The sequence below is a fragment of the Camelus ferus genome, chromosome 23 (genome assembly GCF_009834535.1).
Source record: "Camelus ferus isolate YT-003-E chromosome 23, BCGSAC_Cfer_1.0, whole genome shotgun sequence".
NCBI lineage: Eukaryota > Metazoa > Chordata > Mammalia > Artiodactyla > Camelidae > Camelus > Camelus ferus.
The window spans coordinates 24,083,110-24,108,464 of NC_045718.1; the positions used below are offsets into that span (position 1 = coordinate 24,083,110).

Genomic DNA, 25,355 nt, shown 5'->3' on the forward strand with positions numbered 1-25,355 from the left:
GGGGGTAAGCAGTGGGCTGAGGGTGAGAGAATGCTCTTTTATATCCTGGATTATGGGCAGGAAGATGGATGATAGTGTTACTAGGACAGGGAGAAAACAAGTTTCCAGCCATCTAGTATTAGATTTTTTTCTAGATCTTGGGAGCCATCTAGTGAATTCTTTCAGATAAGAAATGAACCTGAGAGGTGACCTGATTTATCTATGACTAAACTTTGAAAAGTGAGACCAAACTGTTTCATAATCTCATTCTAACTTTTTTCGTTACATCTCATGTTCAGTTTGTGTTGCTTTCAGTATATCTACACAGAGATTTCTAGCAGATTCAAGAAATGTGAGGCATAGTTTAGGAGAACTGAAAGCTATTTATATATAAATCACATATATATAAATCACATTGGTAAATTCTTACCAGCTGGTATTTTGAAAATATTTTTTTAAGTGAGAATTCCTTTATCAGCTTTATTTTCAGTCTGTTTTCTTCCTACTTTGTTTATGCTTATTCTTCCTTCCTACATTTTTTCCATCGTTGCAGTTTAAACAGGGTAACTTTAAATTTCATCTTAAATTAATTTTTGTCTGTTTAGTTCCCCACAGGTTGCTGGTGTTCCCAGATTCCGGTTTGGGCCACCTGAAGATATGCCACAAACAAGTTCTAGCCACTCTGATCTTGGCCAGCTTGCTTCTCAAGGAGGTAAATAGCAAAATAAAAGCTTGGGTCTCTTGAATTTGCATGTATTTGGTAATAAGCTGTTCTGACATGATCTTTTTTTAAGTGAACAAATATTAATATTTAAAAGTTTATGTCTAAATAATCCTTATCATAATTTGTGCAAAAAGCTAGAATATATTTACTGCTTTTTAAACACTGCCTTATGTATAAGTCTTTCCAACAAAATTTTGAGTTCTTTGAGCATTAAGGACTAGCTTTTGCATTTGTATCTCTTCTGGCTCTTAGAATGGTATCAGGAATATTTGTTGTGCCAATAAATATACATAAATATACATACTACCAGCCATTTTAAAGTTGTTGGAAGGAATGCAGCTTATTTTCTGTTTAGTTTGACATTTAACATTCCTAGTTAAATGTATAAAACTAATTAGATATTTTCCATTAACATTAAAAATAAGAAAAATAAAGTATTTAAAATACTTAGAAGAAAATGACCTCTAAATTAGGTAATAGCAGTTGGTTATTTGGACATGAATTACGTTATTTCTGGAGTCAATTACCTTTTAATCATTGGTTGCCATCCATATAATCCGCTGTGTTTCTGGGAGGCTGTTCAGGCATTTTGTAAGTGAATGGGGAGTGCATAGTATTTTAGTAAGCCCAACATGGAAGATTAATCTGTAGCCATCTTGTAAGTCATGTAATAGATCTTAGTCCCTGGTGGTTTGAATATGAGTTCTGATAATGTTTCCCTCTACCAGTGTGAAACTGTGAGTTGACTTCATAGAAATTCAGATTTTTATGTGGTTGTATTATAGGACACTTCCTAGACTATTGGAAGTTAGAGCTATGCTTAAATTGGAATGCCTTCACTTTATTAGCTTTTTAACTTTGGGAAAGTTAATTAACCTCCTTGAAATTTAGTCTTTTTAGCAAAAAGGAGACCAGTAATAATGTGCAGTTTTGGTGAGGAGTAGATTTAAACATAGTACCTAGTTCATAGTTGGGTACATCATAAAGTTAGGTCGTATGAATCTATAAGGGCATTTTAGCTGTTTTTTTAGGGTACTTAATTTAGTGTTCCTGGGCTTAAAAATACATTTAAATTGTATTTACATTTTTGAGGGGTTGATTTTGCTTGATGGGCTAATTGTGGGCGTCAACAAAGTTGTGTGTCTCCACTGATTAATTTTTTCTTTCACATACCTGGCATATTAACAACTTTTTGTTCTTTCAATCATTCATTAATATTCAGAATTGTCTTTAGGTTTGGGAATGTATGAAACACCCCTCTTCCTAGCTCATGAAGAGGAGTCGGGTGGCCGCAGTGTTCCCACTACTCCTTTACAAGTAGCAGCCCCAGGTAGGTATCTAAGGCAGATCAGTAGATTATGTGTTTTATTGGTATAGTGGAAACCTGTGATATATCTTCTGATGTAATTTCTGGCTAAAAATTAGGTAAACCGCAAAGTTAAAGTTTGAATTGCTTGTCTACTCTTTTCATTTTCAAGTGACGGTCTTTACTGAAAGTACCACCTCTGATGCTTCAGAGCATGCTTCTCAGTCTGTTCCAATGGTGACAACGTCCACTGGCACTTTATCCACAACAAATGAAACAGCAACAGGTGATGATGGAGATGAAGTATTTGTGGAGGCAGAATCTGAAGGGTAAATGTTTACCTTTTAATTTTTGCTTACTTAAACTTGCCAGATTTTTACATTTGTTTTTCTTTAGCCAGGAAACAGCAGTCTATTGAACTGTATTTTCAATAGCATCCTATAATGAAAGTAAATCTTGCCATATGTTTTGGAAGACTAATTTTTGCATGTAATAATGTATTTCAGGACTTAGAGATTATTATTACAGAAGAGAAATAATTTTTAAAATGGTTGTCTCCCTGAAAATTGCATGATGCATTCTAGAACAAAATATTTCTTGGAAATCACTGGTACCCTTCAGTTAATGTAGCTGTTTGAACTTTTCTCCAAGAAAGAAGTCTTTCTGTGAAAATTAGGAATACTAGGAAATGATTCACTTTCCATTTAGTAGTGGACTCTCAAGCAGACCTCACTTACTCTTTATTTATGTGCATTTAGAACTTGGTCTGAAATACTAACTTCTTAAAAATTAGACGTTTGCTAGTAGTTTTTAAGACTTAACAACATTTTTAACATAACAGTTATAAACAAAATTTAACAAAAGGAAGTATTTAATAACAAATACTCATCTGGATTTAAAAAAAAAAAAACACCAAAGTAAGTGGAGTACTTCAGTGAGAAGAACCACTGGACAGTGGTCCTGGAAAAGTGTAACTTTCAAGGTGGAACCTGATTCTTTATAAAATAAAAAAGTTGAACTGCTTCATAGTCATAAGCATAGCTAGAAGAAGAACCCAGATTTCCTAGGTAGAGCTCAAAGGTTTTGTCTTTATTTATCAACATTTTCTTAGCATAGTTACAGGCCAGCTCTAGCATATGAGGAAAAATACAGGTCTGTTATTGTGCTCTACCGCAGTGCTACTTAGTTTTGGGAAGTTACAGACCCTGCTGAAAATAGTAGCTGCCTTTGATTCAGGTCACTTTATATATGTCACTTCTAAACCACACAATATCTCTGCACAGTATCATCTCCTTTTTACCAGTGAGAAAGCTCAGTCTCTGACTATGTTAAAACAACATAGTTAGGCTGCACTTCACCAGTTTTTCTCAACTTCAGCAGGGTCATGAGAGGTAGCTTTCAGGTACACTGTTGTTAGTAACTGTACTAATGTTTGTAGATGGTAAAAGCTGGAGCAGATTCAAGTTATTCTTGTACTCTTATCTCCCTCACTTGCTTTTTGATGTACTTTCTTGAATGGGAGAGAGAGAGATGGAATTACAGCATTGAGCCAGGAATTCACCTGCCCACAGCCTGCCTCATTTTGTAGCCCAGATGAGACAGCTATGGGTGCTAGAGCCCATGGTGAGTTAGTGGTATATTATTAATAGTTGTGATTGTTGTGAATTATTTTAGTACTCTCCTAGAAAGTTTTTTTGGGATTTATCAAAATCTGGATAATATATCTCCTGTGAATGTCAAGAATGTGAACATCATTTGTCAAAAAGGAAAAAAAAATGACAACAGAGGAAAAACAAACATTAAAATTGGAATGTGTCCTAGTGAGAGGGGGAATGATGAAAAAGCAGCTTGGGCTTTCTTTTCCCCGCCTTTAAAAAAAAATGCATGATTACCAATATCAGAGTCTGGAGCTTTGAGTTGGAGGGGAGCTCTGAGTTACTTACATGGTAAACTTACCAGAAAAACAATTTAGAAACAATTTAGGATATATTCTAGTATCAGTTTTGTATTTTCTAATCAATTTTTGTTTTTCCTCATTAGTATTAGCTCAGAAGCAGGACTAGAAATTGATAGCCAGCAGGAAGAAGAGCCTGTTCAGGCATCTGATGAGTCAGATCTTCCTTCCACCAGCCAGGACCCTCCTTCCAGTTCTTCTGTAGGTAAGTTCCTGCTCTTGACTGCAATACAGCTATTATACATCAAACTCATTTGCAAAAGACACTGTACTATTAGTAACAATTTGCTAACTCTTTTTTCTTTAACTTTTAAAAGACTTTATTTAAAAGGGAAGTTTTACTTTATTAAAGGGAACTTGGTTTATATTAAAGGGAATTGGTTATATTAGAGGTGCTTCAGGGGCTGTGAAGGTTGGATTTTTGGGAGAGATCTAAGGAGTAGAACTTTAGGCCTCCTGTCTGTGTAAACCAGAGCAGCGCCTTCTTTATTTGTTCTATTTAATTGGTTCTATGTGAGATCTGGTATGGAGAGTTGACATTAGGAGGCCTTTTGCTTCAAAAAAAAAGAAAGAAATTAACTGATGTGAATAGTTTTAAAGTTTGGCTTTTCAAGTTTTCAAAGTTAACTCTGAAAAAGGCTATTTTATGTGTCTTTCCTGCAATAAAAATTTTTCTGCAGTACTTTTAAAAAAATAACATTTATTAAGCGCTTACCATATATCATAGTATTCTAGGCCCTTTATATGTATTTACTCATTTAATTCTCACAACAACCCAACTTGTTAAGCATTCATCCCCCTTTTATAGATAAGGAAACTGAGGCACAAAAAGGTTAAATAATTCCTTCAAAGTTACATAGCTAGTAAATAAAGGGCAAGCCAGGGTGCAAACTCAAGAAGTTTGACTGCAGAGGCTCCACTTTTAAATATACTATACTACTATATTAGCTATACTAGCTTACCTATCCCCAAATTTTTAGGTAGGAAATTACCTTTATTATTAAAGAAATATATACTCAGTCATCCACTCCGATTATTTTCATTTTAAATTGTTTATAACAGTAATTCTCAAACTCTGCCGTGGAACCTTGAAGTTTTATGGAAGACCTAAGTCAGTTACTACTTTTTTCAGTCATGGAACTTTGCTATCTCAAGGTCTCTTCTCCTGCCTCTCATCTGCTTTTCTGTGACACATCAGCCTGTTAGCCAGCATTCCTAGGTTCAAATCCTGTATCTACCTTTTAATATATAGTAACTTTAAATCTCTGCTCATTTCATTGTGAAATACGGACATCCATAACTCATCTTGCAGTCAAGATTAGACAATGTATGTAAATTATATAACTCAGTGCTTTACATACAGTAAGGCTCAAAAAATTGTAGCTGTCACAATTACTATTAGTACAATTACTGAAGTTCTGTGCCCCCAGTTATATTCTGATGTCCCATGAGAATTGTTTCCTCAGTAGAAGAACTGGCACTAGTTATATTTTACCAGGGCTTACACTAGAAAATATGGTTCTTGTTCCTTTTTATTATAAAGTATGAAATTGGGATGTCTTTAAATTTATTTGACAATGTAAAACACTAAACCTCCCCATCTGAGCAGTTATTTATTTTGTCAGCAGATACTTCAGTGCCTACCAGGTGCCAGGAAGTTTCACAGAAGTGTTACTAAGAAAGTGACATTTAAGGAAAGACCTGATAGAGCTAAGGGAGTGAAGCTGTGCCACTAATTGAGGGAAGCATATTCCAAGACGAGAGAAATAGCCGATGCAAAGTCTGTAAGGCAGCAGTGTGATATGTTCAAGGTCAATAAGGAGGCCTGTGTGGCTGGAGCACAGTAAGGATAGAGAGAGACTAGCAGAAGATGAAGGGGATGGGAAGGATAGAGCTGGTAGACCACTGTAATTGCTTTGGCTTTCGTGGATATAGCAGGCTTTTGGAGGGCTTCAAACAGACTGGTGACATGATCTGATTTAAACACTTAACAGATCAGTTTGGCTGCTGTGTAGAGAAGAGACTGAAAATGAGTAATGGCAGAAAAAAGGAGAAAGTTTAGGGGATGTTGCAGTAATTTAAGGTAAAGATGATTTTTTTTAGACAGGATGGTAGAGTCAAGGTTGTGAGAAAAAGTCAGATTTGGGATATGTATTTAAATTAGAGCTGGCAAGGTTTGCTAATGATTAGATTGGGGGTGTCCCTAAAAGAGAAGAGTCAGATATGACTCACATTGTATTGTAATGGCCTGTTGTTTCCTGAGGGGTGTGGTATTGTGTTTCCCATTGTATTCCACAACTCCTAGGCAGTGTCTGATAGTGAGTAGGCACCAAGTAAATATTTAGTAAATTAGTTGAATGAATGAATAAAAAAGTCAAACTAGTTTTTTAGTAAGATTTTTTTTTTACTTTTTTTTGTTAAATGTCCCTTACTAAAAACAAACAACTTAAATATTGAAAGCAATGGACATCTCTGCATTTTATCCATGCATTCATTTTGTGGTTAGTTTTTGTCACTAACTGCTGTCTTACTTACTGACTTGTTTGCTTATATATTAATGCTTTTCTTAGATACCAGCAGTAGTCAACCAAAGCCTTTCAGACGTGTAAGACTTCAGACAACACTGAGACAAGGTGTCCGTGGTCGTCAGTTTAACAGACAGAGAGGTAAATTTCTAACATACTGATCACAGGGTAGGATGGAGGATAGTAATAAATGGAACGAGGTTTCTCGCTTCCAGCATGTATCTAGTTTTTAAAAAATGTTCCAAGGGTTGATTAAATAATTACACATTGAGCATGTGATGTTTACTGATCTGTAAGTTTCTTGCAGATAGACAGGTTTGTATACCATAGGTGTATAATGAATATGTACTTACATTTTATTTTTATTCATTTCTTCCTTGAATTAAAAGTAAGATTTGGAAAAGCTAAAATGTTATATTGCTGTGTCATCATTTGTTACATCTCTGCCTGTTGTCGTTTTACTTTTTATACAACAGAATAAAGCTTTGTGATGTTTAGCTAATTTAAAAGTAGTTTTAATATCTGTGTTTTCTAATGTAGCTATTAGAGATTGCATTCATGTCAAAAACATTAATTGTAGTGATTTCCACTGAAGATGTGAAATATCTAACACAGTTTTATGTCTATATACTGATATTTGATACTGAAAATTTCTATAATGACTAGGGTAAGTGAATACTCTAGAGCTAACTTTTTAAAGGATGCATTCAGTTTAATTCTTTTTTTCTCTTACAGGTGTGAGCCATGCAATGGGAGGGAGAGGAGGAATAAATAGAGGAAATATCAATTAAATGTTCTGTAAACTGTAATAACTGTGAATAAGATTGTCAAATCTGTTTTAGTGTAATGGTTGTCAAGTTTAAAAACATTTTTGTATTTAAATTGGTATGCTTATCTCAACATTCTTTATTAATAAAATGTATTTCAGTGTCAAAATTAGTTGACTTTTCTTCATTTTAAAAGTTGAACTCTTCCCTTTTCATTAGTTGGCTCTTCCTTTGCCCATCAGCCTAAGGACAGTTGTACCAGACAGTGGATAAGGTCTGCCCAGGACGAACAATAATGGCTCTTGCTGTCCTGCTAGGCTCATCGAGGTTATAATATTGATCTAAATAAAAGAGAAATCATTTTTTTAATTAAAAAAGAAAACAAAACACTTGAACTTAAAAATAGTTTGTATTCATTATTATACTCAAGGACAATGTTTATTATTTTAGTATCAGAAATGTTTGTATTAATTTGAACTTTCTGACAAAAAGAAAAACAACTGCCTTGACATTTGACCTTTTACCATCTTTTAATAAAATTAGGTTCAACTCTGCTTTTTCAAAGTAAGAATTTGAGAAAAACCGAGTTAGTTTAGAAAATAATGATTCACTTGGCTTTTACTCTTTTAAAAAAATACATTCTGATGTCATTTATGTAGGCAGAATAATTTTTCAGAAAAATGTCCCAGGTAATACAATTTAATTAATAGAATTAATTTCTCCAGAACTTTCTTCTGATCTTAAGGACTGTAATGATGCAAATCAATACAACTTTGTGGCAAACAAGGTCTCTGTTAAATGCCACAGATAACAGAAGTGAAATATTTTTTTCAGCAGCAGTTTTACTCAAGTAATGAGATATTTTGCATTATAAGCTTTTATCTCATGAAGGATAGGGCCGAACTGAATTGCAATCCATTCAGTTTAATTGAAAGTAAAGTGAAAAATCTAAACTGTCTCTTCCTCAAAACAATTAGAATAAGTGATATACTTTAAGTACTCACTTTTAGTCACCACTGAAGACTTGTTGCTTTTGCTTTGATTTTATTCAAGTTTCAGGAATTAGATCACGTCTTCAGAAAGCAATTAAGATTTTTCTTAATAACTTACCTTTAGAAAAGGCATAGTAATCGTAGCCATCTGGTTTTCTGACACTGGGCAGTGATATAGCTGAAGTAACCAGATTTGGAAGTCCTCTCCACAGCATGCTCACTTTAACTTCATTATGGAGGAAACCTGTGGATGACACTTCAAAGGTGTCAGATGGAAAGGCAGTGTATACTGTATTGGAAAGAGCAGCTATAAAGAGTCAGACAGACCTGGGCCTTACTCCCAGTTTGGTCACTCAGTATCTCTGTTACCATGGGTGAGTTAACAGTGATGCCTCAGCCTCCACTGGCCCTGATACTGGTGCAGACATCTACCTTCTAGACTATTTTGAGGCTTACAGATTTGCATTTAAAGTCTTGGTAAATGGTATTTATTATAACTAACAAAACTGAATAAATTACATTTCTTACACAAAAAGAGAAAGTACTGATCTTTGGTCATTCGTTGAGGCAAATGGATGTTTTCATTAACAAGCTTAAAGTATGAGGGTTATTTGGTCAGTAGTCATATTTAATAAGCCTTACTCTGTAAGAAACTATGTTACATTTACTTCATATGTAAGAATTTTTAACACAGTAAAAAATACTACCTTTGTCTTGATAAGAGACTCTGATGGGTGAATGGTGAATTCGGATGGTGTGTAAAATTTGAGAAGGTCCTGTCGCACGTTCAAAGCGACGTCTCCTAACCTGTGTCATTGCTCCATACACTGGATAATTTATAGCAGGCCTTCTTCCAGTGCACTTTTTGATGGGTTCCTGTTTATAAGTATACTGCTGAATGCTGCCACCTGTGTAGGATGAATTAGAAAGTCACATGTAATATGAAAATTTATTTTAATGCCCAAAAGGGATGGAAAAGAGCTTTTTACAAAGTGGAGGAAACAAACCATGTTTTTTGTAAAGTATGTCCAGACGTTGATGGTTATTAGTCAAAGGTATTATAAAAATAATTACTAAATCTCGAAATACTTGTGAATAAAACCAACAAATTGCAGTTACACATTTAACTTTGTTTGAAAGTAAATGATGTCATCCTTTATATCAGTGTCCTGAAAACTCATGAAACTGATTTGCATGTTGAGAGATCTAAATACTTCTTACTGCCCTTAATTTTTATTTTTTAATTGAAAATGCTTGATTCTAACCATTAAAGATACCTTTTGACAGTAAACCCAATAATAAATGAAAATATTGAATAAAATTTTCCTGGCAAATCACTTCTTAGAAGTTTTTTAATTTTGTCAATTATATAACACATACCTCTCTTGAAAAAATACACAGATTCAGGTCTGCTCTTGTACTTAGCTATTGAGAGAGCTGCCACTATTTTTCCATGTAGTCCTCCAAATCCTTTGGAAATCAGTTTAGGATACCCTGCATCTTTTATATCATTGGTGAAACGCCAATACTGAGAATCCTGGTAATTAAAAAGAGGAAATGATGTTAACAGCTTATTTAAAAGGTTAAAAGGGGGGGAAAAAGGAACTCGTTCTTAAATTTAAGTATAGGGAGAAAGTTTTAACTTAGTTAAGTGTTTGAATGAGTTGACTGTTAATGTTACCAAATTAAATGTTAACTTTTTATTAAATTTTAATGATAGAATTTGTGAAACTAACTCCAGAGTATGTGAATATATGGAGACCCTTCCTAAGTGGAGGTTAAACTGATTTATGTTATCATAATAAAGAGTAACTAACGACTGATTTCTCTTAAAGATCTTTTTCTTACCTTAAAGAAGAAAGTTTTTCCTTCACAATTGCATCTAGTAAAAACAGTATCAATGGGGGAGGGAATGCCCCAAACTTCAGTAATTCTACGAGGTGGAGATGGTGGACTGAACGGATTTAGCATCCAGAAATAATGACCTAAAATTGAAAGTGAGAGATCAGCCTACAAGCTGAATGAATACAAAAACCTATCCCTGAAGAAATCAAAATGAAATCTTTTTTAATATAGTTTATTGTAAAAAAAAAAAAAAGGTTGAATGTGTTAACAAGCATTGCCTGATGAAGTTTAGTCAGAGTCGTGAGCATTAATACAGAAGGTAGTATCTGAACATTTCTGAGAATCGGTATTTCTTAAGTCTGAAATTTAGCATAATGTTTGAAATATTTTACTTTCCAGTTTCTCTTCAAAGAGCCTTCTGGCTTTGTGATTTACAGTAAGTCAACAGAGTTACAACCTAGTGACTTTATTTTATTACTTTAATATGTCAAATTTTGCTAATCTGATATATTTGTATTTACCCTCAGCTTCTTATAATATGTGTAAAGTAAGTACATCAGTCAGGTTTCCCTCCAGAAATCTCAACCCAAACTTCCACCATCCCATGGCTCTGGTTTTCATAAGTACCAAGAACAAGATGAGAAGCAGAGAAAGAAATGAGTGCATAACTCACCTCGAAATGCAACTAATGTCCCATTGCGCAAAGTAGTCATTCCATCTACTGGCCTACCATTGCATAAATTAGTCTCATCTAAAACAAATTAACAGAAATGAGGCCAATATAAAACAAAATGAGAAAAGTGTTTTTGTTCTTTTCAAATCCCCCCATTGGGCTCCATTTCCTCTGCTCACCCTTTCCTAAGCTCTTGAAGGGTATAGTTTGAGGTGCATGTATATCAGAGGTGAAAAGTGATATATTTCATAGTTGTTTTACTTAAAGTTGATATTACTCAAAATGTATATTTATATAAAAATAAATTATGAATTGAAATGAGTCAGGGTAACTGATCATGTAAATTAGGTAACGTATTAGATGTTTAATCTCAACATCAGATTCTATTTTTCAGTTCTGATTGCCCTGGGGGATTGGTTTGAGAGAACATTGCAGATGTTGCTTTGCATTGTACTTTCTTTTAAGGATAGACTCCCTACGAAGTATTTTTTTTTTTACATTCTATACACTCTCTGCTTCTGACACAGATGCACCATACTCCTAACACTAGGATATTACTCAATTTTCCAAATACCAAAAAAACTTACTGTGATTACCTTTCTGCTTACCTACAGAGAAGATGTGAAACTGCAGAAAGTTAACAAGTTTGGGGTTCTAGATAATGTACATCAGTAGAGTGATACTAAATCAGGGCATTCTGGTTCAGAAAGATTTAAGCTAACACTGCCAATTTTAAACATGAAAGTAACTGATTCAGTTTACCTGGAAACATGGGGCTGATGCCAATGCCTTGACTGGGTCCTCTCACTATGAAATCAGAGCCTGGAATCACTATAGGAGTTAACACAGGGGGCCTGGGAATCACGTGAGGTTTTTCTCCTTCAGCAGCATCTGCACCTTCATTCTCTGGATTTACTTCAATTATTTCTGGTTTGGGAGTCAGGTTAGGGCTGGTGGTGCTTTGGAACGTGGCTTCTGCTAAAGAGGTAGGGCTCGATGTAGGCATTGCTGACGTCGTCGTCTTTGGGGGAGCTGGTGTGGTCTTCGGTTTTTTCACTTTGGGTGTTTTTGGCTTTCTGGTAGAAGTGGGCTTTCTGGGTGCTTTGGTTGGCTTTTGGGGTTTAGGAGTTGTCACTTTAGAACTAGTGGCTGTACCTTTTGGTGTAGCTGTTGTTTGTTCAGGTTTGCTCACAGCCTTTCCGGTTGTCTTTTTTGTTGCAGTCATGACTTTGGGTGCGAGAGTTGCTTTAGGAGTAATTTTGGAGGATGTCGTGGTATCTTCAGTTGCGGTAGATGTTACTTGTGTGGTTGTACTTGTTATTCTGGACTCAGTGGTCTTTTCTTCTGTTTTAGTTGCTGTCTCTGTTACAGTCTTAGGTGAGGCAGTTGTCGTTTCCGGTGTAGTTTGTATGTATTTTGCTGTGGCCTTCTCTTTAGCTGTTGGAGTTATTTCAGGCTCGGTCACTTGAGGAGACTTGATTGTAGGTACAGTAGGCTCCTTAGGACGGTTTTCAAGAGCCTTTGGTGTGGATTCCACTGGAAACTCGGGAGTTGATTGAGCAGGTTTCTTGGGAGTAGTAGAAGGCTCCGTGGTAGTAGTTGAAGTAGAGGCCTCTGAGGCGGTTGGAGCAGGTGTCTCAGGAGAACTTGGAGTGAGTTCCTTGGGGGTGGTGGGAGCAGGCTCCTTGGGGCTGGTGGGTGCAGGCTCCTTGGTGGTGGTGGGAGCAGGCTCCTTGGTGCTGGTGGGTGCAGGCTCCTTGGTGGTGGTGGGAGCAGGCTCCTTGGGGGTGGTGGGTGCAGGCTCCTTGGTGCTGGTGGGTGCAGGCTCCTTGGGGGTGGTGGGGGCAGGCTCCTTGGTGCTGGTGGGTGCAGGCTCCTTGGTGGTGGTGGGTGCAGGCTCCTTGGTGGTGGTGGTGGTGGGAGCAGGCTCCTTGGTGCTGGTGGGTGCAGGCTCCTTGGTGGTGGTGGGTGCAGGCTCCTTGGTGGTGGTGGGTGCAGGCTCCTTGGTGGTGGTGGGTACAGGCTCCTTGGTGGTGGTGGGAGCTGGTTCCTTGGTGCTGGTGGGTACAGGCTCCTTGGGGGTGGTGGGAGCAGGCTCCTTGGTGGTGGTGGGTGCAGGCTCTTTGGTGGTGGTGGTGGTGGGAGCAGGCTCCTTGGTGCTGGTGGGTGCAGGCTCCTTGGTGGTGGTGGGTGCAGGCTCCTTGGTGGTGGTGGTGGTGGTGGGAGCAGGCTCTTGGTGCTGGTGGGTGCAGGCTCCTTGGGGGTGATGGGAGCAGGCTCCTTGGTGGTGTGGGAGCAGGCTCCTTGGGGGTGGTGGGTGCAGGCTCCTTGGGGGTGGTGGGAGCAGGCTCCTTGGGGGTGGTGGGAGCAGGCTCCTTGGTGCTGGTGGGTGCAGGCTCCTTGGTGCTGGTGGGTGCAGGCTCCTTGGTGCTGGTGGGAGCAGGCTCCTTGGTGGTGGTGGGAGCAGGCTCCTTGGTGCTGGTGGGTGCAGGCTCCTTGGTGGTGGTGGTGGGAGCTGGCTCCTTGGTGGTGGGGGAGCTGGCTCCTTGGTGCTGGTGGGGCAGGCTCTTGGTGCTGGTGGGTGCAGGCTCCTTGGTGGTGGTGGGAGCTGGCTCCTTGGTGGTTGGTGGGAGCAGGCTCCTCGGGGGTGGTGGGAGCTGGCTCCTTGGGGGTAGGGCTGGTTCCTTGGGGCGGGTGGGTGCAGGCTCCTTGGTGGTGGTGGTGCAGGCTCCTTGGTGGTGGTGGGAGCAGGCTCCTTGGTGCTGGTGGTGCAGGCTTTGGTTGGGGTGGGTGCAGGCTCCTTGGTGGTGGGATGCAGGCTCCTTGGTGGTGGTGGGAGCAGGCTCCTTGGTGGTGGTGGGAGCAGGCTCCTTGGGCTGGTGGGTGCAGGCTCCTTGGTGGTGGTGGGAGCAGGCTCCTTGGTGGTGGTGGGAGCAGGCCTTGGTGTGGGGGTGCAGGCTCCTTGGTGGTGGTGGGAGCAGGCTCCTTGGTGGTGGTGGTGGGAGCAGGCTCCTTGGTGTGGTGGGAGCGGCTCCTTGGTGGTGGTGGGAGCTGGCTCCTTGGTGGTGGTGGGAGCTGGTTCCTTGTGCTGGTGGGTACAGGCTCCTTGGTGCTGGTGGGTGCAGGCTCCTTGGTGGTGTGGGAGCAGGCTCCTTGGTGGTGGTGGGAGCAGGCTCCTTGGTGCTGGTGGGTGCAGGCTCCTTGGTGGGGTGGTGGGCAGGCTCCTTGGTGTGGTGGTGGAGCAGGCTCCTTGGTGGTGGTGGGAGCAGGCTCCTTGGTGGTGGTGGGAGCAGGCTCCTTGGTGGTGGTGGGAGCTGGCTCCTTGGTGGTGGTGGGAGCAGGCTCCTTGGTGGTGGTGGGAGCAGGCTCCTTGGTGGTGGTGGGAGCTGGCTCCTTGGTGGTGGTGGGAGCTGGCTCCTTGGGGGTGGTGGGAGCTGGCTCCTTGGTGGTGGTGGGAGCTGGCTCCTTGGTGCTGGTGGGTACAGGCTCCTTGGTGCTGGTGGGTGCAGGCTCCTTGGTGGTGGTGGGAGCTGGCTCCTTGGTGGTGGTGGGAGCTGGCTCCTTGGGGGTGGTGGGAGCTGGCTCCTTGGTGGTGGTGGTGGGAGCTGGTTCCTTGGTGCTGGTGGGTACAGGCTCCTTGGTGCTGGTGGGTACAGGCTCCTTGGTGCTGGTGGGTACAGGCTCCTTGGTGCTGGTGGGTGCAGGCTCCTTGGGGGTGGTGGGAGCAGGCTCCTTGGTGGTGGTGGGTGCAGGCTCCTTGGTGTGTGGGTACAGGCTCTTGGTGTGGTGAGCTGGTTCCTTGGTGCTGGTGGGTACAGCTCCTTGGGGGTGGTGGGAGCAGGCTCCTTGGTGGTGGTGGGTGCAGGCTCCTTGGTGGTGGTGGGTGTAGGCTCTTTGGCGGTGGTGGGAGGTAGTTCCTTGGGAGAGGTGGGAACAGGGGATTTGGTTATAGGTTCAACTTTGGGTTTAGATGTAGTAACTTCAGGCGTGGGTGCAAAATCTTCAGTAGGTGTTTTCTCTGCACTTCCCGACTCTTTAGTCTTCTCTTTTACACTAGGTGAGGTCTGCTTCTTTGTTGAAGAAGTCTCCTTAGTTTCAACTGTTGTCTCCTTATTGGCTATTGAAGAAGTCTCTTTGGTTGTATCAGAATTAGGTGGAAGACTGGGTTTAGGAATTGTTGGTTTTAGAGTTGTAATTTTGGGAGTTGGGGTAACTTTGTTACGTTGGGTGGTAGGAATGTCAGGAGTTGGGGTGAGCTTGAAGTCACCACTGTCCAGCCCACTTCCAGCTTCTACACCTAGTGGCTCTGGGGTAGGTTTCCTTTTAGGAGGTCTTTTCTTCTTGTCTTTTACTAGAGAGAAAATATACATCTTTTATTTTTGTATATTTTTTTCTTTAATTGTGCAATAAAGATTCCCATCCTCATCACTGATCAGCTGTGTGTCACTAAGCAAATTGCTAATGTCTAACACGTCTGTTAATTTATCGTAAAATGGTGAACACTCAACCTATCTTACTGGGCTACTTTAGGGGATGAATGGGACAAGGGGTGAGAAGCACAAGTAAAACTCAACACAATTAATACTTGGAAGCAAGTGGCAACTTTGATATTACCAGTAATGCTAATACAACTCTTGCCCCTCACTTTCTCATCTCTTCTTATTCCTTATTGCTCAGTGCCCCTTCCTTCCTACTAGAAACCTAGTTCCAACTTCTTTTAGACTCACTGAGCCCATTCCTGCAGAGGCCTCTGTAACTACATGCAAGGAATCTGTTCCAGTCACCCCCATGATTCGTGCTCAGCCCTCTTTCCATACATATGGCTGTTAGCTGCTTTCTTTCCTCTGCCCACCTAAACTCAGCAGTCTCAGGGGATGCAGAGAGGAGATCAGGATGCCATGGCAGCAAAAGGACCCTATTTAACAGGATTTCCCACAGCAGCTACCCCACAGGTAAACTACAAAACCCAAGAGGCACACCAATGAGATGAGCTCCAATAAGCAAATACTTGTATTGTGTGCAAGACTCTTTGGATGACTCAAGATTAAATATCTGGCTGTTCAGCTAGAGAGACGGCTTCAGGGGAAATAGCCACCCAGGAAATAGAGTTCTTCAAAACTCCATTATCCAAAATCCAGTATTTCCTGGAGAAAGAGAATATATTTTAGAAATTCAGGAAATAATAAAGAGCAGAACAAAAGGAATCTCTTTTCATATAGCCAGTTCTGTAGTACGTTCTCTACTACAGAAAAATCAGCCAGATATGACATATAATTTATTAGGAAAATAATGAAGAGGATCTGTAAAACATGGACAATATTGCCTTTCCCAGAGAGATGAATAAGAATTTAACGGATTAACATTTTAAAATATATAAAGAAGTATATAAATGTTTGTTAAATAAAAGAAATCTGGGGAAGGAACAATAAAAACACAGCAGAGGAAAGAGAAGAAAGATGATATCAGGTAGACAGGAATTGAAGTAGAAAACCATGAATAGTCATCTCTGGTGCCATCTGTGCTGCTGTAGCATCTTCTTATCCTTTGCTTTATAGAATGGTTTCTTAGCTGCTTGGCACTAATTTCCTATAGGAAATTTTCATTGGTATCTTCTAAAGTAATTTTTATGAAGTTACATACCCCCCTAAATACTGAAATGTCCTCAAATCATTCTACCCACATGCATGACTTTCAGGTAATTATTGTTAAAATGGCATTGATATAGTCATTGATCTTTATCAATGCTCAAACCTTTGGGTTTCTTCTTTAATTTTCTATTAGCAGATGAATTTTTAGAAGACTTGACTTTCCGAATAGTTGAAGAGGAAGAGGAAGAGGAGGAGGAAGACTCTTGATTTTCAGAAACAGAATGTTCTATAAATCAAATAAAAAAGTTGATCACACCAACTGTGATTTAAAGCAAAACAGAACCACCAGTCCGAATACAACAGGAAATGCTGTTTGTTGATCTACAAATGCCTATGTTCTGCTTTTGTTTTATCAGTAATATGAGTAACTGCCCTTTTAAATGTCAGTTAAAAGGCACTTGAGTTTGTCACAGATACTAGCAGTATAACTATATAACTGTCTCTCAACTTTTCCATATCTCACAGAATCAGATTATTCTGCAAAGAAAATCATGGACTTTTTTTTTTTTTTTTTTGAACAGTAAGATTTGCTTCTTCCGATCATTTTAACCTAGACCATACTGAGTTCGGTAAATAAGGAGAATAAATAACTGAGCATTTATACTTTGGCTTAAACTTTGACTTAAACAAGCAAACAGAAAGTGTGATGAGCCTTTAATGACTCAGAAGATCACCCCATTCTATGAGGAGTCTTAAAAACGTAGTTCACCTTCAGGTTACTTCATCTCAGAAACCTCCCTGTGTTACACCTGTCATCTTCCTACCTTCCGTTATTTCCTCTGATTCTATAACTTTCTTAGTCTTCTTCTTGTTTGGTGATTTGGGTGAACGTTTGTTTGTTGACTTCATGGTTTGAGATGCTCCTGGAGGCGGAGGTGCAGTCTTTGAAGATGGTGGTGATGTGGGATTATGCACCGAGGCCAAGCAAGACAGGCTGGTTAACATCTTGTTCATATGCCTCAGCAACTCTAACCGTGAAAGGCACGGATGAATGTGGATTCAAGAGCAGACTGGTGAAAACCACTGCAGGCAGGCTTTTAACCAACACTAATTACTCCAAACTACTTAACTCTGGGGATACATTCCTATTTAAAAAAAAAAAAAAATGATTCTCAAATCGCTGTAAATTATGACTGGGAGCAAAGGCTCAGGAGTCAGAAGACCTAAATTCCAGTTCTAGACCTGCAAGTCTCTACCATTGTGACCTTGGGCAAACAGGCAAACCCTCTCGAATCTCTCTTTTCTCGCCTGCAAACTGAGCTGCGTCTTCCAGATAATTTCCGAAGGTATTTGCCTACCTAAGTAATACTTGCCTCTCTGAGGTCCATCCTACGTGCCAGCCTTCTGGGAAACAAAAATAATCACTGCATGTGGTTGACAGATACTTGTGCTCACGACAAGAAAAATATAATGGTTCCATTTTCCTGTTTTCATATTCATTTAAAGCAAATGATACCATTTTACCTTTCATTTATTTTATTTTTTTAATTATAAGAAATTCTACATGAATTTTTCCTCTTATAAGAATTTCACACCTTCACATTGTGCTTGCCTCAAAATTTAATTCCCTTCTCCAAGATAAACAGCTGTTAATGGTTTGATGCATATCTTTTGTACCTTGTATCACCCCTACTCTCTGCCCCTTTTCATGTCTAGGAGAGAAGAAGACATGGAACATGTTTTGATCATTAGGAACCAGAAGAAAAGGAGAGGGACTTCTGAAAGATAAGAAAGCAGAGAATGGAGTGTCAGGGGAGGCACTCATGGTAGAGGACAGTGGCATAAATCCTGCTGCTCTTACCAAACTTCTCAGATTCAGCTTCTGCAATCTCTGTGAACTGACCCCTGCCCCCCTCCCTCTTTCTCCTCCCATCCCACAAAGACACAAAGTACCTCAGCTTGAGAGATAGTCCTGCCACAGTCTAGCTGGTGATCTTGAGCAAAATATTTACCCTCTTGGACTGTTTCCCCACCCACATTCAGGGGCCCTCGACTGCTATGATTCCTTTAATTCTTGAACTATTTTGACTTTAAGATGAATAGATGCCTACAAGTGGTATCAATAGCAATCTTAAAACAACTACGCAGTGAGTAGCAAAGATAGTTTGGTTATTATTTTTAAAAAATAAAGTACTGGAGCTCTGGTTGGTGCCTTTATTTTCAGCTGGACCCCGACTATCTCTGTGAATTCTATAAATGAAACATTACCTTTATCATTTCTTTTTTTTTTTTCATTGAGTTCTACATAAACCTCAGGTAATCCAACCCACCACTTGGTAGCATAAACTATTGTCTTTATTAACGTGTTCTCTCAATGTTTTAGCAGTCTCTAACCATATTCCCTCCCCACCCATCTTCTGCCCAAAATCAATTCTTAGTTTTTTTTTGTCTCACAGCCAAAACAATGATCTGAGTAATGGGTAAATCTGTGGTGCTCATGTCACGGGTCCTTCTGAAACTGCAGGAACTCTACACTCTGCGACTTTGATTACAAGGGTGTTGTCACCATTATTTTCGGAATGCTTCCCAATGAAAATATTGAACAGTTAAGAAAAGTTCCTCAACTATGCTGATTAATAGTTTTCTGCCATATTTCTCCATCATTTGCAAGCAGCAAAAGGTGCAGCCTTGTTTAAATAAAATGATAAGATTACGCAAGCAATGCTTATTTTCACGTTTATCTCCACAGATATTCTCGTTTTAACAAATTAGGATTTAAGAACAAACATTTGGTAAGAGAAAGGAATCCATAATTTAAATATATTAAAAAAAATTTTTTTTGTAAGTCTGGAGGGTTTTATTACACTCTCAGTGTACTCCTTTAGGACCTGTCACCAGAGAAGAGGATTTTAAAATGGAACTCTCTCTTTTAATTGACCCCTTCATGCACAGACATTTAGATAAGAGATGATTGAAGGGACTGTAGAGATGGGAAGGGATATACAATGGACAGTTAGCAACTCCTTGGTAGGTTTGCCTATAAATTTAGTGCTTTAAACTAACATAAATTTACTAGTTCAGAGAAGCTGAACATGTTGATCCTCTCCTTAAATATACACTCAAAAACACTGAAAGCCCAAACACAGAGAGCTCAAAGGACAGCTGACTTTGTGGGGTCAACACCATAGGGTGAGACAAGAATCATCAAATGAGCTGAGCTGGGTACTGTTGGTTTAACCTGAAACTGAACCACACCTGGAGGAGATTCAGCCCCCATCCTCCCTGCTGAGGCAGGGAGTGCTTCAGAAGAAGCATTCCTTCTTTAATTCATGTTGGTGAAACAAAGGTTAATACAAAATAGCTTATAAGTTAGTAAAATCAAGACCTGAGATGGATTGTGTGTGAGCCATTAGCAGTGAAGCTGAGATAGGCGCACAAACCTGGAGGTGCTGAGAGGCACTGATGGTCCTGGGATGCTTACCTTCCTCACAAAAGGTCTCATAATCGGAGCAGCACTTGCCGTACTTCTTACAGTCTGAGTCACAGTCGCACTCCCTCCCTCTTGCAAAGCTCTCGAAGCAGCGGCCTTTACAGGAAAGCTCTACCCAGAGCGAAACAAAACATCATGGGTTATAGACTATGCAATCACGCCCATGTATTGATAGCCATTTCCCGCCTTACAGCTGACTTGGGTTCCAAAAGTGTGTATCTAAGTCTTCATTTGGAATTTGGAAAATGGCTGGTTTTCCAAACGGAGACAGCCCAACTCCAGAAAGATGGGGACTTAGGGAAACTTTTCTTGTTCTTCAAGGCTCCACAAGACACTCCAATGCTGTCTGAGTCATTTCATGTATGGACAACGGAAAACTGGGAAATGTCTGAAGAGTTAAGTACCTTTTGTATGAATTCCCTCCATCCTCTCTTCCTCAAACCACTACTTTTTAAACAGGTTTTTATATACTCTAAAGATTTATATTTTGACTCAATATAAATAGGTCATTGTTTAGGCTCAAAAATCACTTCCAATGCAGAGACCATTATTATGACAAAGTGGGCATGGTGTCGAGTTGAAAGATTTCAGCCTAATCCCATGGTGTGGACTATATAAAAGAGGTCTGCTCATTTCAAAAAAAGCCTTGGTTGGACCCATGATGATTTATCAGGGCCTACTTGAAGTAATTATCTTACACAACAAATAAATTGTACAACAATCTATCAACTTCACATGCAAACTCTAAAGCATATATAACTCTGAACCACTTTTAATTATAACTTTCATAAATTAAATGTGAAATGTTTGTGTGTTAACAGCAAAATGGTCTAAAATACATTTAAAAGTGAAATACCACTCATAATTTAAAATTCATACCCTTTGGGTTTCAACTGAAATTCATCATTAAACACTCATCATTAAACACTTCAAAGGGCCTGTTTCAGGTAATTTAGAAACATATTAATATCAAGAAGACAAACAGAAGACAAGATGATTTTTATGCCCATGAATTCTTTTGATGAAGCTATTGAAGGGGCACATTACTAAGCAATTACCTCACTGGGTAATTACTCATTACCATTTACTTAATGACTCCTGAGTCACAGTATTAAAGCAAGACATGATACTTGGCACTGATCAATAACCTTGTGCGAGTGACAGGCTTCCAGACTCCCTGACCCTCACACAGGGGTCACAAGCTTTGACACCATCCTTAGGCACAGCACACTGCAACATTTATGCAAGGGAAGGGAAAGGCACTTCAGCACAAAGAGGTGAAATAGTGTGACAACAGCACTACAAGGGGTGCAAGGGGACTCTCACAGGACACATGCTTGACAGAGGAGACACCAGCTCTCAGGACTTACCCATCGTGCAGACTTTCTTGAAGTCGGGGCAGCACTCCATGTAGTGTTGACAGTTATAATCACAGTTGCAGATGGCATCTCTAGAATACCCTTCCCCACATCTCCCTGCACAGCTTGATATATCTAAAATTATACAATACTAGCGTAAACATGGCCAAACCACTTCACAAAAAGGAAGAGATTTAATGAGGAGGATGCAGCCACTTGGTGAGGGGAGACTTGTATCAATTGGAAAAAGGTGGGAATGATGGTTAGCATTGGGTCCAGGTGATCTTTGCCTGATCTCTTAGGTACCTTGATTATGCCACTTAATTATTTACTAGACTGAGAAGATAAATACATTTTTGAAAATCAGGCTAAGTAATGGCTTTGCATAAAGAGGGTGGTACTCCTGGGAGAGGGGTGGCAGCTACAGCTCTCCTGATGCTGCTACTAAGATGATGACGACTAGTTGCCATTTACTGAGCATCTCTGTGCTGGGTACTCAGTCATACATTATCTCTAATGTTTATGAAAACGTTGCCAGAAAAGTACTAGTAGTCTCTTTTCTAGAGATAAAGTTGGAACACAGAAATTTTAATAACTTGCTCACAGGCACCCAACAAGTTAATAGTTCTGGTATATATGTATTACAGGTCAATTAAACACCTATGAACCATTCATATTGACCTCTTCCACTCTCAGAAGTGTCCTGAGTTGGATAATAAACTACATGATCTTCTTCTGTAAACAGTCCGCCTAGAGATTGAACTCCGATATATACGATTCTAAAGCCCCAATTTTTCCCACCCGATCACACTGCCACTCATCCCTGAGGATGTGTTTACAGCAAGCTGGTTTATGCCAGCACAAACTTCCCCAGGTTCCTCCTCCTTTCACTGATGGAGATAACTGGGTTCTTTAAATGTTGGGCAAGTCAGATGCTTATAACCACTGCGAAAGGGAGGACAATATAGATAACTCTTGAAAAGCATCTGGGCATGAATATAATGGTCATGAACAGAGTTATTCTGGGTAAAACAAAACAAAAACAAATACAACAGCATAATTATCCTTAAATATATTTTTTTAAATCATCCGAGAAACACCTTGAAAACCTCCCTGAGAGACAACCCCAGAAATGTAACAACTGAATCCATCTCTGGACTAGAAATTGGCAGGTGCAATATCCTAAATCCATAGAGGGATGTTGAAGTACACTGGAAAAAAAAAATCTCAAAATAATGAGTCCAGGAAAGTTAAAGTCTTAATATGCAAGTAAAACAGTAAATAATAGGACAACTTTCAGAACTTTTTACATACATATATGCACGGTACATACAAAAATGCATATCATATATAGTGTATGTATACAAATACATATATTATATATAAAGAAAAAAGAACGGGAAGAGGTTGAGAAGGCAAGAAAAGCAGACAAGACAACATCAAAAGGTTATTGTTTAAAACTAGCAGATTTCTGAAACAGGAAATCAAAATCAATTATCTTTACAGGAAAAGTTTATTGCTGTAGATTTAATGGCTCTCCTCTGTTTATTGATGTTAATTTTTATTTATTTACTTTTTAATGGAGGTACTGGGGATTGAACCCAGGACTTCACACATGCTAAGCATACCCTTTACCACTGAGTTATACCCCCACCCTATTGATGTTAATTTTAACAACTAATTTTAAAGTTATTTATTTAAAGGAGAGTAAAACTGCTTTAGTGAACAACCAAATTGTATTACAGAGGAGAGGCAGATTAGGAAATGTACCCAGTGTTATGAACCTTGTAATATTATTCTGAGAGAGCAGAAGGGTTTGGAGATACCAGTGTAGTCATCGTTTCTGATTAAATATTCATATTTGCCTTCATGTGTTTTTCCAACTTTGCTTATCTAAGTGATTCTGAAACTATGTCCATGGCAGGCATCTATCTCATGCTCAGTTCAGGAGAATTTTAATTATTTTACCGGAAATGTCTACTTTGTAAATCTAACTTCGCCATCACAGTCATGCACCTTGATTTTTCTTCTCTCAGATTTTGCTTATCAAAGGAAAAAAAAAAAGGAAAAGGAAACAAAAATCTAAAGCTTGGTGTTACTGTCACTAATCTACATTGTGATGTTAGGGACTCCTGTTAAGATCATTACACTGAGTGTACTCTCAAATCATGAGTAACAAGAACTGTTCATCCAGGACTGACTCTGTTTTTGGAGGGCTGTGAATAGTTCAATATTATAATATAAAATGACATTCACACTTTCACAACTGGATGAATTTATATCTTATGAATAGGAACATGTAAGTTCATATCTGGATGAATAGTCCTTGTAAGAAAGTAGCACTTTCAAGATTAATAAAGTACCATTTGAAACATTGTAAATGTTCATTGTAATATGATAGCCATATCTACTTGATGCCGAAAGAAGTTATTTATTACTAATTTATTTGATGTAAAAATTAGCTAAATTTCTTGGTAAACATGTAGAAAAATTTATGTTATGTAAATATTGTTCATTTCAGTTAATCTGATGATACTGTATCACTCCAGCATGGTTTTATCATGTGTCTGTATGTTTTCAAAACTTTGGGGAAAACCATAGGAATAATGAGTGCAAAAATTATTCTACAGAAAAGCTCAAAACTTCTTGAAAGTCTTCATAACACGTGAAAAAAAAGTGAGAATCCAAAACGCTTATAAATACGCTACACACTCCTTACATAATGTTAAGGTTGTATTATGCATTAAACTCAAACAGATATGTTTTTGGAAATCTCTTTTGTTGTCATGAAAGTCAGAACCAAGTAATTGACAACAGTTGTTAAATATAAGTACATTCAATGGGTAAGTTACCTTGAGAAGAAACTTGCTGAATCAAGAAAACAGAAGGCAGCAGCAACAAGTAAATGGGAAGCATTTTCCAGTCCATGGTTGTTTTCAGGTGCTGGGCCCTTTCTGAGAAGAAGAGAACAGGATCAGAAAACTGCTCTTTAACCTCGTCACTAACTTATGCCTGTGTTACATACACTGTTTCAGTAACTTTTAAAATATAATTTAATGATCAAACCATCTCAGTCTTGACTTTTAAAAATAATCAGTCTTAATTCTACAGTAAATATTTGACTATTAAATTTAATCTTTTTTTCACTTTATGTGTAATTTTATTTTTATTCAATTATCCTACCTACAAAAATTCAGCCAACTATTGGATTAAATTATTTTTAAGTTCTCATCCATATCTACAAGCCCAGTACTTTCACTTAATTTTTCTTACCACACTAGATCTTTCAGTATATGTGTCTGTTACTACTTTAAAAAATGCAAATTAATTTAGCATTAGTGTTTCCAAGTTTCATCCACAATGCAGCACATACTTCATTCTTTTTATGGCTGAATTAAATTTAATCTTATACAGAAGAAATCATCAAATCACCATCTTAGTCATGTTATTGACCATTTTACTGCTTTAAAATCCCCCCAAAACAGAAAACAGACTTATCTGAAAACACTATTCAAATTGTAGCATGAACCTACAGTGCAGGATTTAAATCTTATCTTGGGGAAAAAAAACATAAATAACTAGCTTCAGTAAAATTTAACTTAACAGAGTTATTTCAACTTTCCCTTAACTCTCAAAATAAATTTATGAGCTTCCAGCAGGTGGATTGCATAAATGTGATCCTTTTCAAAACTTCCCAACTACTATCCTTAAAATTCAAACACTTTTATAAAGTATGTCCCTATCAAAGTGAAAACACATTTAATTCCAGAAAGCAAGTTAACTTTGACACTTACCTGTAAAAGGAGAGATGAATTTCTCCAGTGCCCTGGAAGCCTTATATATCAGTGCAAACATATCGGGATGAACTAATTAGTCCAAAGGTTAGACAAAATCAACAGTGACAACCTATGAAATCAAACTTTCCTCATTTCTTGGAAGAAGTCCCAGACGACTAGACTTGGGCAAAATCTGGAAAACACTTCCATTAAGAAAAATGACTACTACAAATAAACTCAGATTTATTGGCTCAAACACACTTCTAATTTCTAAGTGAACTGAACAAATTGTTCTGAGATGGTAAATTGCTCCAGCAGGCGTTGACTACTGCAGCAACTGAAAAATAGTCAAATGCTGGTGTAATTTCTTTCTTTTTT

At 38.8% G+C, this 25,355-nt stretch overlaps 2 protein-coding genes across 2 annotated transcripts in view; one reads left to right on the forward strand and one right to left on the reverse strand.

The window, feature by feature from the left end:
• The window catches only part of TPR (translocated promoter region, nuclear basket protein), a 52,547-nt gene extending 45,123 nt beyond the window's left edge, over positions 1-7,424 (forward strand). Inside the window, 6 exon segments of the mRNA XM_006185540.2 lie at positions 585-691; positions 1,938-2,033; positions 2,182-2,338; positions 4,050-4,168; positions 6,534-6,629; positions 7,224-7,424. Coding sequence (XP_006185602.2) covers positions 585-691; positions 1,938-2,033; positions 2,182-2,338; positions 4,050-4,168; positions 6,534-6,629; positions 7,224-7,279 — 631 coding nt within the window. The 3' untranslated portion in view covers positions 7,280-7,424.
• On the reverse strand, positions 7,375-25,135 carry PRG4 (proteoglycan 4). The gene is made up of 18 exons (XM_032466481.1): positions 24,996-25,135; positions 24,054-24,155; positions 21,214-21,336; positions 19,842-19,954; positions 17,178-17,334; positions 16,517-16,639; positions 14,588-15,116; positions 14,009-14,528; positions 13,798-13,847; positions 13,643-13,704; positions 13,044-13,280; positions 11,528-12,997; positions 10,766-10,843; positions 10,096-10,232; positions 9,628-9,784; positions 8,955-9,155; positions 8,366-8,491; positions 7,375-7,596 (listed from the first exon to the last, which is right to left on the reverse strand). Exons 1-18 carry the CDS (start codon positions 25,054-25,056, stop codon positions 7,499-7,501), a joined length of 4,344 nt encoding a protein of 1,447 aa, XP_032322372.1. The 5' UTR covers positions 25,057-25,135; the 3' UTR covers positions 7,375-7,498.
• Positions 25,136-25,355: the final 220 nt, after the last annotated feature.

What these genes read in the sequence shown, in the direction of transcription:
- PRG4 (XM_032466481.1), bottom strand. Translation starts at nt 25,056, where the DNA reads ATGTTTGCACTGATATATAAGGCTTCCAGGGCACTGGAGAAATTCATC. An exon ending in ATTAAAGAAGAAACCCAAAG is followed by an intron (nt 15,117 to 16,516) that starts GTTTGAGCATTG and finishes TTTTCTCTCTAG; the next exon opens with TAAAAGACAAGAAGAAAAGA. An exon ending in TGTGTATTTTTTCAAGAGAG is followed by an intron (nt 9,156 to 9,627) that starts GTATGTGTTATA and finishes CATCCTACACAG; the next exon opens with GTGGCAGCATTCAGCAGTAT.